The following is a 12,944-nucleotide window of genomic DNA, read 5'->3' as shown; positions in this document are numbered from 1 at the left end:
ATTTCTTATGACTACAATGGTTCTGAGCTATTTCTAAACACTGTATGCTAGATTTTTGTTCTGGTGTTAAAATAAGCAAATACAATTAGTTTATATGTTTATCTGAGGAGAGAGTTGCAGCATTACATTGCAATTAACTTGCTGTGTTCTTTTCTGAATGCAGTCACTGGAACTGTCAGCCAAAGGACTCCTCCCCCTCTTTTGGAACAATTTTAACTCTAAAAAGTAACAAGTTTTGTAAAAAATTAATTGAGAGAAAACAGCTGAAATCATGTAGTGAAAGGGTTAAGTCCACATGAAAGAATTCATTTCCACTTTAATGACCTAGCCTTGCTGGGTTAGGACGGTGGGGAGCAAGCTTCTGACTTGCTCTCCTATTGCCAATTAACACCTCCTAGAACAGGTTGCTTCAGCTAGTCATTGAAGCTCAGGCAGTAGAGAGAGTTTACATGCAGCTTGTTTTTCACACTAGTTGTTTAATACTCAAAAATTAAAGTATTAAAGGTTCTTTCTTACCTTGCTGGGTAAGAGATAAACAATACAGTGGTAGTTAGTTGTGTACTTTTGCATTCACTTATTATTTTAGGGTTTTGTTTTTAAGAAGTTTTTAATTGATAAAACTGATGGTAGTTTCACTAAATTTATGAGTTTTATAATGTCATTCAGGCCTATAAAATTTAAAAATATTTTCTGTCAACTGCTTAGCATACTGTACACTTAGGTTCTTTATATTAGAAATATAATTATCTTCATTTGTTAATAAAGTCCTTTCTCTTTTAGAAAAAAAATACTTTAACAGACTTTTAAAGATAATTTTAAAATTCAGACCAAGTATATACCTTAAACAGTTACAAAAAAAAATACGTTTGTGTAACATTTTAATGCTAAAATAACAACTTTGAAATGTTTAACTTTATTTCCCAAAGTAAATTTATTAAATATTAGATATATTCAATTCACTGATACTATTTATTTTACATTTCTTTTATGTGACACTCTGGTTCATGATTAATCAGCAGGTATTTTAATAACATAATAAAATTGACTAAATAATTGATACCAGTTCACACTAAGAGGAAGGTGGAGTAATATAACTAATAGTGTTAACAAATTTGTTAAAAGGCCCGAGTAGGTAACACTTTGAGGCTACGGTTTTTCTGCTGTTATCATGGCAATTTTTTTTTTTTTTTTTTTTTTTGCACTTAGTCAACAAGGGCTGCCCAAGTAAAAATCACAACTTTTTTTTTTTTTTTTAAATGCTAGATGAGATTTTTAGCCTTCTAAATGAGGAGAAAACAAGACAAAACAGAAAACGCAGGTTTCATTTAGATTAACTATACTTAATATTTGTGGCAATTTCTGTTTTACTCAATTTCTGTTTTACTCACTGTACAAAGGTAAAGTTTGTGCTGCTGTAGAGTGCATCACTTTTCATCACTGGTGGGTAGATGCTCATCTGAGTAAAGGCTACTCACATTGCCTGTGGATCAGTTATTTACGCTATAGTTATTTAGGTAGTTGACGTCTATATTTCTTCAGTTTACTCCCTGCCCCTCTTTTAAACAGACTTTAAGCAGTCAGATATAAATAATTTCAAAGTGGGCAGTAGAAATTGAGTACTGCAAATTCAATAACAAAAGCCTGTCAGTTTCTGATCTTTGTGAGGGGTATGTACATTTAATGGGTTTACAGAGTTGTGTAACTGTAAATCATTCTAATTTATATTTGTTTGTTTTAAGACATGGTCTTGCTATGTATCCCATGTGGGCTGTGCCCTCCTGGTAGCCAGCCAGATAGGCCTCAAACGTGCCCCAGTGTCCTGCCTCAGCTTCCTAAGTTCTGGAATTACAGGTGTAATTTCAGGCAGATTCTGTAATGCCTGGCAGATTCTGGTTTTTAGATGGGAGCATTCCTTTATGTTTTAACATTTAGCCTTTGAAAACATTCAAATGGCCCTTACTTTATGGACCTGCTAGATATGTGTGTGTTGATTTTGAGTGGAATTGTGTGAAATACAGACTGGCTTTCTTTAGTTCTGGATTTTTTTGTTTTGTTTTGTTTTTTCCTTGCTTAGATTACCTCTTTATTAAATTCTAGTGCTTTCGGTTCTTGTAGAAGTTGAAACAAAACAAAACAAAAAAACTGAACATTTAACCTATCAAAAATGTGCTTTCCATTTGTAATGTGCTGGTAAGTAGTTGTCATAAGGTTAGTAGAGTGCACATGAAGAGTTGGCACAATGTGAAAGCTGACAATTTTATATCTGTGTTCTTGAAAGCATCCGAAAGAAGATACCTTGTTTTTCATTACTCTACGTTGCTGAGTATACATTTATCCTAATAATAGTTAGGAAACTTACTGTATTGTTTTATCTAATCACCCACCAAATGTTTAATTTGAACAGTCATACTTGACTAACTCTAACTCCCTAACTAACTCAGGGAATTCATTTTAATTTTCTGTGTATCTTGGGCTAGCATAAGATTTTTCGTATAGTGAACCCCAGTGTACTAGCTTGAATGATTTTCCTGTTGGCTTAAACTTTTATACACGATGTAGTCTAAAGTCAATGTGCCTCAGGTTTCATCAGGACAGGACCCTGAGTTCTGGGCTGTGTCCATAACTTCTGATTCAGTAAGAATGTGTATTGCTAACAAGTTTCCAAACGATACACATGGGGCTAGTTCAGAGTTGATACATTCAGTATTAATCTAACTGTTGTATTCTGTCAGGTTTTTTTGAGAGGGGTGGGGTGGGTGTTCTTTACCAAACATTCTCAATTTTCTTAATATTTTATGTGTGTCATGATTTTTCTCATGCTCCTTTCCTGTGTAGCTCTAGATTTTGAAAGTAAAGAATTCTTTAAGAAGTGGAATCTTACCTGGAGGTAGTGGCACATACCTTTAATCCCAGCACTTGGGAGGCAGAAACAGGCAGATCTCTGTGGGTCTGAGATCAGCTTGGTCTACAGATCGAGTTCCCAGACAGCTGCACCTATTACACAGATAAACCCTGTCTTGAAGAACAAAAACAAACAAACAAAACAGTGGAATCTCTTACTTAAAAGTCAAGAACTGGCCAAAAATCTGCAACCCTTAAGTGCTTAAAAATGCTTTGCACTAGTAAATACTTAAACCTACCTGTTTGCTTTATGGATTACTGACTAGTTAACTTTCCCCTTCCATCAAAGCCCTGGAGAGTCTGCCTTCATGCCAGAGTATTTGGTGGCTACACTCTTTGTAGCTTTTATTTTTGTTACCTCAGCTTTATATTGAGCTATAGTTGACAAAATTGTATGATCTTAAGTTACACATGTGTGATTATTTAATATGCATATATTTTGTGGAGTGGTTCTTACAGTTATGGTTTCATATGCATTACACTTTTCCCCTGTGGCCCTCTGTCCCTCCCTTCTTTTACTTTAAGGGAGGCTTCTTTCAAGATTCTAAAATATATATCCTATAGCTGGACTCAGTGGAGCACTCTTTTAAGCCCCCTGCATGAGGCAGAGGCAGGGGGGTGTCTGTGAGTTTGAGGCCATCCTCAAAACAAGTAGAGCTACATAGAGAAACCCTGTTCCTATAGCAACAGATTAAGATACTTGTTTCAGGTGTATGCTTATTGCTGTTTAAGATGACTAAAACCATCAGAGGATGAGGCTTTCAACCATGTTCTTTAATTGTAGATTAAGACCTTGGGTTTATTTGCATTATTTAAAGACAGTTATGAGCATTCTAGTTCCTGCAAACATCTTTGTTTATTTACTCAAATAATTTCTAGGCATGCAAAAATAGGTCACTAAGTTTGTACAACCCTAATGCTGTTGCTATACATTGTTCAGCCGCCTTTGATGGATTAGACCAGTTCATATCATCACCAGTGCTGATCAGTGTTTCCTTTGTTACCCTTTCCAAAAGTGGACACTGTAAAACTTGTCTTGTTGGGGAAAAAGTCTTAATGTGTTAATTGGTATTTCTTTAATTAAAGAAGGTCAACTAGGGAGGTTGGACACTTTATATGTTTATATCATTTTGTATTTCTTACATAATTAGCTTCTATATTCTTTGCCTGTGTTTCTGCTGAGGGCTTAATAATTTTTAAAATTTGTGTAATGACTTTTTTGCATATAACTAATATGAGGCAACTAATTTTTCCATTTTAACTTTTTAATATTCAGAAATTATGAATTTTTGTTGTTTTCTCAAGACAGGGATTCTCTGTAGTCTTAGATTATATTTTTAATTGTATATTTTTATTGATGGTTTTGTACCTGTCAAATGTGTTCCTGCTTACATAGACATTTGTTATTAGAAAAGTTTTTGCCATGCATTGATTATCTTTTTTTAATGTAAGTCTTCAGTCATCTTGGTTAATACTAGCATGATATAAAAAGTAAATTTAGTTTTAAGTGCTTCCAAAGATAGAATATGTTCAGTTTTATGTGGCAATTTGGAAAGCTAATGAGGTGAAATGTCCAAAATAGCATGGAAGCCTAGTTAGGTTCAAAATGGAGATAACCTGAGTTTATCAGTACACTGATTGAAAAAGTTACAGCAGCCAACTCTAAAATTATAGAGCCAAATGTTTTAATAGTGAATCCTTTGAATTTTAAATGCTAGGTAATTTTAATGTGTGCATACAACAGGATATAAAAATGGAAAACTTGTGAAAGTTTCCAGGTTATTTTATAAATTCTCCATATTGATACCAAAATCTAATAAACTTAATGAAGAGAAATGGGCCAATGTTCCTTTTGGTCTGAAAAACAAGATGTAAATACAAACTACTCAATTGGTTTTAGAAGTGCAAAGATAAGTTAATACTATATAGTATTCTGTTTCAGTGAAGAAGCACAAGTCAAGGGAGCTACAGTAGCCGCTGTGGTTTTTACAGAGACATGCAGGCCTAAGGTGTGCATCCCACACCCAACACTCAGTGTTTCCAAGTCACAAATAGTAAAGCATTCCAGAGAGAGAGAGAGAGAGAGAGAATTGTAGCAATTTGGATTTTTGGATTCTGTGTGCTTAATTGGTTTAGACTGCGGAAGTCAGTTTCTTGTTGACTCATTTTCTCAGTCTTTGCATCTTTACTTTTAAGCAGTATATACATGAATTTCTACATTATATGAACTTGAGGCACGTGTACCTTTTTTTAACATAGGACATCGTCATTGTATTTGTTCATAAAGAGTTTATTTCATCTTACCTTTTATCATTTTTTAATTTTTCTTGTGTTTTGATTTTTTTTTAAATTTTTTTATGGCTGTAGGAGAAATTTTTACTGTCCAAATCACTGACTCATGTAGTTCACTAAACAATCCTTTTTCTAAAAACTGAGAAAGCAGGTCTCCCCATGGTGTGCCAGCTGTCCTTGAACCTACAGGCTTCCTATGGTAGCCTTCAGTAAAGCCGGAGTGGTCCCTTCAGTGCTTTACAGCAGTCTCATACTTACCACCCCCCACCCCCCGACTTGGGAAGATGTACATACACTGTGCCTTAATTTTTAAGCAGTTGAACAGGTCAAGCATCTTTGAAATCTGTACATCTAGAACAGTCACCACTGAGCTCTGTCCCGCTCCATTTATAAGAGGTAATATTTTGTTCTATGTCACTGTGTGGAACCTACAGCAATGTTATTTTGTCCCTGTTTCTTTTTGTGTAACTTTGGTTCTTTTTAAATCTTGTCTTTCCTCCAATATTATATAACAAACAAAATTATATTCTATTGACAGGTTTTCTAAAATGTTATTCCAATTTGTAGGTGACTTTTTGAATTATCAGTATGCTGGGCTATAGAACAATTTTACCAAAAGACACTAGTTGTGGATGGTCTGTAATTCCACATTTTCCTTCTTGAGGGCTGTCTTTGTTGTTTAGCTGTTCAAGTTTTCACATGCCTCTCTTAACTTGGTTTCCAAGGTCTTTTTATGAGATCTCTTCTTTATTGCCTCATTGAGTCTTATTCAGAACAGGAGTGTTTGTGTAGAATCATTGTAGCCTAGATAAGATGCTCACTGCTCTCACAGTCTTCTTCATATGTATCCCATTTTCTCCTCCCTTTCCTTTTTTCTGTCTCACTGTACATTTAACTGCTACCAACCCCTCTCCTCTTTATTTCTTGCCAGTACCCCATTGCTGAGTAATTTTATTCTCTGGCTAACATGGTTAAGACATAAACTAGGTGGCCCACACCTGAGAGGTCAGGAAGCTGAATGAAGGCTTTGAAACCAACCTGGATCAATTAGCAAGACTTTGGAGGAAGGGAGGGCAGGCAGAGATCCTATTGGGGGTGGGGAGAGGCAAGAGCAAAATAGTAAATATCATTGACTGTTGTCCTACAGACAACACTGATACCAAAAAGGGGCAAGGCTCTTCCTAACACAGGGCTTTCTGTTAGTGTGATTGTGAATCTTAAGAAAATACATTGTAAGAGAAACTAAGCTCTCTCCATTTGCATGTGCTTGCCTCCGCTCATAACTGGTGAAAATTCGTTTTTCAGTTCTATTAGGTTTTTGTACCATCTTTTTTGATTCATTTATTTTTTTCAGCAAGTACTATTAAGTTCTTGCTATGTGACATATAATTTGCTACTTTGATTATGTATAATACATAACAAAGGTAGTTTAACTCCATTGATGACTGAAATAGTTTCTGGATTCTGTCGGTGGTATATATAGGTAAAATGTGATCTCTTTAAAAAAAATAGTTATTATTATTATCTGTTAAATTGAAAAAAGCTATTTTAATATCTATAGATGACACACACAATTTTTAAATTGTCCAAGAAATAACTTAAATATGGTATTTATCATCTTAAGGCTGAAGTATAATTTCACAGATATATCATCACATCTGATATGATGCAGTCTTCAACTTTCTTAATCTATCTTTAAAATTTTTATTAAATATTTATTTGTTTATGTTTTCTGTATAGAGGCGTTACCTACACATGTGTGAGCACTACATATGTGCTCTGGGCCTGTGGAGGTCAGAGGGGATGTGATATCCTCTGAAACTTGTTACAAACAGTTGTGAGCCATCATATGGGTGCTGGAATTCAAGCTTGGGTCCTCTGGAAGAGCAGCCAGTGTTCTTAACCACTGAGCCATCTCTTCAGCCCCATTTCTTAATCTTTCTTAGCTAAGTGAATGATATTAGATTTTAAAACTTTTATATAACTTCAGCAAAAAGTGCTTTTGCTTACCAATTAGTTTTCATTTTGAAAGAAACAACAAAGCTGTATTTAGTGATGATAAATTGTTTGCATTTGGCAATCACCTATGCTTAATGCTTCCAGTAAATATTGTAAGATTTTTAAATGCCCCCAAATGTGACAGAATTTAGTGTATAGATAGACGTACACATATACTGTTAGTGGAGTATGAGTAAAGCAGTAATTTAATTTCAACAAGTAAAAGCATAAAAGCAAGAGAGAATGAGTAGTTAGCATATTTGACATGGTATAGAAAAATAAAAATGCCATAGCAGTTAGAAACAGTTCTACACGTCCCAATATTGAAAAGAAAGACCTTTTTTTTTTTTTTTTTTTTTTTTTTTTTAATGCTGTGTGCTGCTTGACATGGAGTTGTATTTACTGTCTGCTGAGGTGAAGGTACCTTGAGGGTAAAGACTACAAGATGCTCTGTGAGGCTCATTATGACAACCACTAGAGATTTGTTTCTCTTTGTGAATAAGTAGGATCTTTTGGGAGAAATTTTTTGGTTTATTAACCAACTAAGTTATACTATGAATGCCAGTGTTCAATTATTGGAAGTATTTTTGTGCCACCTACCAGACCTTATCTGGTTTGTTGGCATCTGAGGTGGTGGTTGTAAATTTGTTGTGTGTTGGGGAAGGGAACAACTTCATTAGGCAACTGCAGAGTATGTTGTTCATTCACAGCTCTTTCACCTAGGGATTAGAAGTCTTCTACCGCCTTCCCTCCCACTCTATCTCTGAGTCTGCAAAGGGATCTCTCTCCCTAGTCTGCATATTGTCTATAGCTAAAGCTGAAGGAGCTCAGAGGATTTGCTGTTTTTGTTGATCCTTCAGTTTATCAAGCTAATCAATAGGTTCTGGTATTCAGATTATATTATATTGTAACATAGTGGTAACAAATGTTATAATAATTGACAATAATTATTTTGTAGCCAAGGTAAATTAGTACTTTGGAAGTAAACTTTACTTCCAAAGTTGTCAGGGAACTGAGTTTTGACTGTTGCCTTTATCCTTTATGAAGACATTTACAATTATAATTTATTATTTGTATTGTAATTGGATAAAAAGATACTTGATGGTCTCCTATAATGTCTTGAAAATAATAAAGTTTATTCCACATGTAATTTTATTTCTAACTCCATATTCTGTGTGTTATAGTAATTGATGAACTTGTTTCTAGGGTCCACCTACAGATGCTCCTGCCGTGGACACGGCAGAACAAGTCTATATCTCCTCCTTGGCATTGCTAAAGGTAAGTAAGGAATAGAGTTACTTGCTTTAGATCCTCCTTTGTAGTCATTCTTCTACTTGGGTGTATTTATCACCTTAATTCCCTCAAGCGTAAGTATTATTTAGGATGCATCTATGAAATAGGTTATTTCCACAGAAGCAAAATAGGCTGTTTAGCTGTGTGTGTGTGTGTGTGTGTGTGTGTGTGTGTGTGTGTGTGTGTGTGTGTTTCAAATAAATGTGCTTAATATCTATATCTTCCTCTTTACAGATGTTAAAACATGGCCGTGCTGGAGTTCCTATGGAAGTTATGGGTCTAATGCTTGGCGAATTTGTTGATGATTACACCGTCAGAGTGATTGATGTGTTTGCTATGCCACAGTCAGGAACTGTGAGTAGTACTTTTATGTTGGCTGCTTCTTGTCTTATTTTTCTTTTCTTTTTTAATTCAAAATAACTTTCATCTCTTTATACTTTTTCTTTGCTGTAGGAAGCAGCAATCATAAGACTCATAATATGAATTTGATGAATTAGTCTTTTAATTCTTCATTCTTTCCTTCTGTGAGCCAAACAAGCTGAATTTAAAAGTTAGTTGCTATAAAAGTACATTTATTTCTCTGAATATTTGATCAAAGTTTTTAGAAACTATATATAATTTGAATACATGTAAATTAATCCTCCTGTGAGATTTCCATTGTTCTGAAGTCTATGCTTTTTTTTAATGTGCTGTATATATGGAGGGCTAAGTCTAAAATGTAGATTTTTAAAAGCAATCTACACTGTTTAAAATGTCTTCTTTTTAGAGGTAATTTTTCTTTGCCTTTTATTTATTGAACTTTTTTTTTTTTTTATAGGAAGTAGTACATTTAGGCTGTGTGTGTTTGTTTGTTTGAGATGGGGGTCTCACTGTATAGTCCTTGCTGGCCTGGAATTCTCTATGTAGTGCAGGCCACCCTTGAACTGATAGAGATCTTCCTGCCTCTGCATTGAAGTGCTGAGATTAAAGGTGTATGCTGGATTTAAAGAAAATGTCAGAGAAAAGAAACACTAATAAAAGGCAATCCAGTGGCTTATACCTTGGATTCCAGCACTGGAGAAGTGGAGGAAGAAGATAAGGAATTCAAGATCATCTTGTTTCGAATATTCAGTCTGAAGCCATTTGATCCCACATTGAGATACTTTCTCAAAACAAAAATTTCAATATTCTACCTGCTTTTCAAAACATGACACATACTGTTCTCACTTCTGTGTTTTCTGTGTGTCATGGATGCTACTTTCCCTCTGCTGTGGCAGTGTTCTTGTTAAGACTGGCAAGGCTTATAAGGTGAAGCTGCTTGCTCTGTTTGAAGGTCCTTACATACTCAAGTACAAGTTATACACATTTAAAAGATGCCATGCATACATACACATATGAAACAAGTATTTTCTGTAGACTAGTTGCAATAATATACAACAGATTTGAAAATGGTACAAAACAATAGGAAAATCTGTAATACATCTTGGTTTTTGTTGTTGTTGTTTTGGGGTTTAGTTGGTTTGCTTTTTTGGGTAAGTTGATTTGAAATTCTTTTGTCTTAATGTATATCCATTATGCTTCTTGTCCATGTGTGTATAGAAGCACACTGTATTATCTATAATTTATATTTAGATTTAAATCTTGGTCTGCTATTTCTATCAAAATATATCAAGCACATAAAAATGAACTTGTATTATAGGTAGTCCCTATGCAGATAATCATGATAATAAATGAGTCTGATGCATTATTATCACACTTCCATGTAAATGTCCATGTGACAGTATGAGATAAGCTATTTTGATCATTATTTTCACTCTGTGTAGTAGAAGAGCCAGTAGACTCTTCTATAGAGGCTTATGTCTGCATATTCATTCCCCTCTCTTCTTCCTTTCCCACCTTCCTTCTCCTGAGATCCTGCCCTTCTTCTACTTCTCTTCATTCTCTCTTCATCTTTTCCTCTTGAAAACAATGAAAAAAACAAAAACAAACACAAAAAACTCCAAAACGATAATCTTAGCCCAGTATTAGAGTACATACTCTTGTTTTTCAAGGATGCCTTCTTTATTGGGATTCCTTGAGTTATTTGCTTTGGTTGGAGGATGTGCTTTTGTTAAACTTTTTTTAAAGGTAAATTAGACTTAAATTCCTGATGCTGGAATGGTATTAGGTGTGCTCACCATAGGTAGTTGTAACTAAAGAAATCATAGTTTGTCAGCTATTTGGTACTTCTGATGATATATATAATCAGAAATATATATAGCAGCGACTGCAAACTTTTAATGCCCTGAATTTTGTTTCAATCATTAGCTAACAAACAGCATTTAGTACTTGGAAGTTTTAGAAATTTTGTTGGTATAAGTCTTAGAGTTCAGTGATTTCAGTAGCTATGAAACCTATAAAATTGTAATACAAAATTGGGGTTGTCTTTTATTGTTCATTTACAGTATCTTTCTTCCCCTAACGTTCCCCAGACAAAGTATTTTTATTTTTTCTGATCTAGGGTGTCAGTGTAGAAGCAGTTGATCCAGTGTTCCAAGCCAAAATGTTGGATATGCTTAAACAAACAGGAAGGTATGTATCATACATTAGCATTTCTTATAAATGAGAACTATTTTTGGAAATTTACCTTAAAGTTAATAGGTATTTATGAGTGTCATTCCAAGGGGAGGGATCAGTGTATTTGATCTGCCTGTGTGGTGCCTCTTGACATCCTGAATGAAAATCTATCAATCAGAAAACTGAAGTGTATTAAGAGTCTCAGCTGTCATGTCATAGGCTTAGACTATAATGTTCCTCTGTTTCGCATGTAGGGTTACTTTCTCTTCATTTGTTATTAAAGACCTGGTGGTGTGATGTGTGTATTTGAGAATTGCAGCCAAGTGCAGTTCTGAATAAGTGTTTGTAGACATGAGTTTTAAAGACAGTATAATCCAAGTGTTTCCCCCCTCAGACTAAGTCTCCCAATAGTTGTCGTTCTCTTGCTCAGATTCTTCTACTGTGGAGAAAACTCCAAGATTAGTGTTAGCAAAAGGCTCAGCAGCTGAGCAGAGCAGTGCAAATTGGTTTTTGACTGAGTTCCTAGTTCTACTGCTGCTTTAATTGATATTTAATCCTTTCACAACAGTGGATCCTGGTGTCCATTGTTAAAAAATGTACTGTGTGCCTGGAAAACGAAGCTCCCAGAGCTAAGGAGTTAGAGTAGATATTTACTCGAATGCTGAAGGAGGCTAAACACTGGCTCTGAGACGTGTGGTAACAAGGTGAAAACCTGAAAGCCTTATCTACCACTGCTAATGTGCATCTCTTAATGATAGCTCCTTTGTCACAGTTACTCATCTCCATGCTTTCTGGCTAATACGTGTCCCGTTTCAGAGTTTTTAATGGTGCTTTTTCACACCTGCGTGTTTTTCATCTTTTTTTAATTTATACCCTGTTAGTGTGTTGTTTCTTTCATATCATCAGTGTATTACTTGTTGTGTTCTGAGTGTCTGAATGCCCTCTTTGTTTCAGGCCTGAGATGGTTGTTGGTTGGTATCACAGTCACCCTGGCTTTGGCTGTTGGCTTTCTGGTGTGGATATCAACACTCAGCAGAGCTTTGAAGCCTTGTCGGAGAGAGCTGTGGCAGTGGTTGTGGATCCCATTCAGAGTGTAAAAGGAAAGGTAGAGTCAATTCTAACTTTATTGCCATCTGCTGCCACTTGTTATACACATACATGTAAAAAAAAAAAAAAAACTCCTTTTATTTGAAAGTGTTCTTAATTAAGCATACATATACACATGCTTTTTATTTAAATTCTATGAGTCCATAAATATATGGCATGGTATTAGCAATTTAACCAATTTTTAGTTTACTATTATTATGAATGAATGTTTATCCTTAATTTAAAAAAAATCATAAATTTGAAAGCTTTATACTAAAAGCTTTATACATCCCATTTCCATGTTTTATACATCATATATATATATATATCATGCATATATGGGATGTATAAAATCCTATGTATACATTATATATATATATATGGGATTGTTATTTATATAAAAATATATGTTTGGTGCTTTATACTTTATAGTAATAGTTTAATAAATACCAGCACATTTTAAAAATATTTATTTAAAGGGCTCTGTTTTTTAGGCATTATGCAAGATGTATTCTGGAGTTGTATTTTCCAAATATTGTAGACAATGAAAATTTGCCTACAGACTTGGTAATCAACCATTCATGTATTTGTAGTAAGGACACAGATGAATGATTAAATATGCTGACTGATTCTGAAAAGAGGTTAACTTGCAGAGCACATTGAGTTATATTGTTCTTTGTTGAGATCTCTTTTGTTCTTGTTTAGTTCTCTCTCTTTTTTTGTTCGTTCTTTCGTTTTCTTTCCCCTTATTTCTTTCTTTCTAGCCCCATATGCCATTTTCCTATTTCCTGCCTCATGACAGCAGGGTGCAGCTCTATTATCACCTTCACAGAGCTGTC

At 34.6% G+C, this 12,944-nt stretch overlaps 1 protein-coding gene across 1 annotated transcript in view; it reads left to right on the top strand.

The window, feature by feature from the left end:
- Psmd14 (proteasome 26S subunit, non-ATPase 14) overlaps nucleotides 1–12,944 on the top strand; it is a 74,018-nt gene that overhangs the window by 28,148 nt on the left and 32,926 nt on the right. Inside the window, exons 3-6 of the mRNA XM_051184583.1 lie at nucleotides 8,398–8,469; nucleotides 8,719–8,838; nucleotides 10,964–11,034; nucleotides 11,974–12,124. Of these exons, the coding sequence (XP_051040540.1) occupies nucleotides 8,398–8,469; nucleotides 8,719–8,838; nucleotides 10,964–11,034; nucleotides 11,974–12,124 (414 nt within the window). The remainder of the gene's footprint in view (nucleotides 1–8,397; nucleotides 8,470–8,718; nucleotides 8,839–10,963; nucleotides 11,035–11,973; nucleotides 12,125–12,944) is intronic.

Source organism: Phodopus roborovskii, unplaced genomic scaffold (assembly GCF_943737965.1).
Source record: "Phodopus roborovskii unplaced genomic scaffold, PHOROB, whole genome shotgun sequence".
NCBI classification, from domain to species: Eukaryota; Metazoa; Chordata; class Mammalia; order Rodentia; family Cricetidae; genus Phodopus; species Phodopus roborovskii.
Note: the sequence above shows the minus strand (reverse complement) of the source record. Positions and strands in the feature narration are given on the sequence as shown.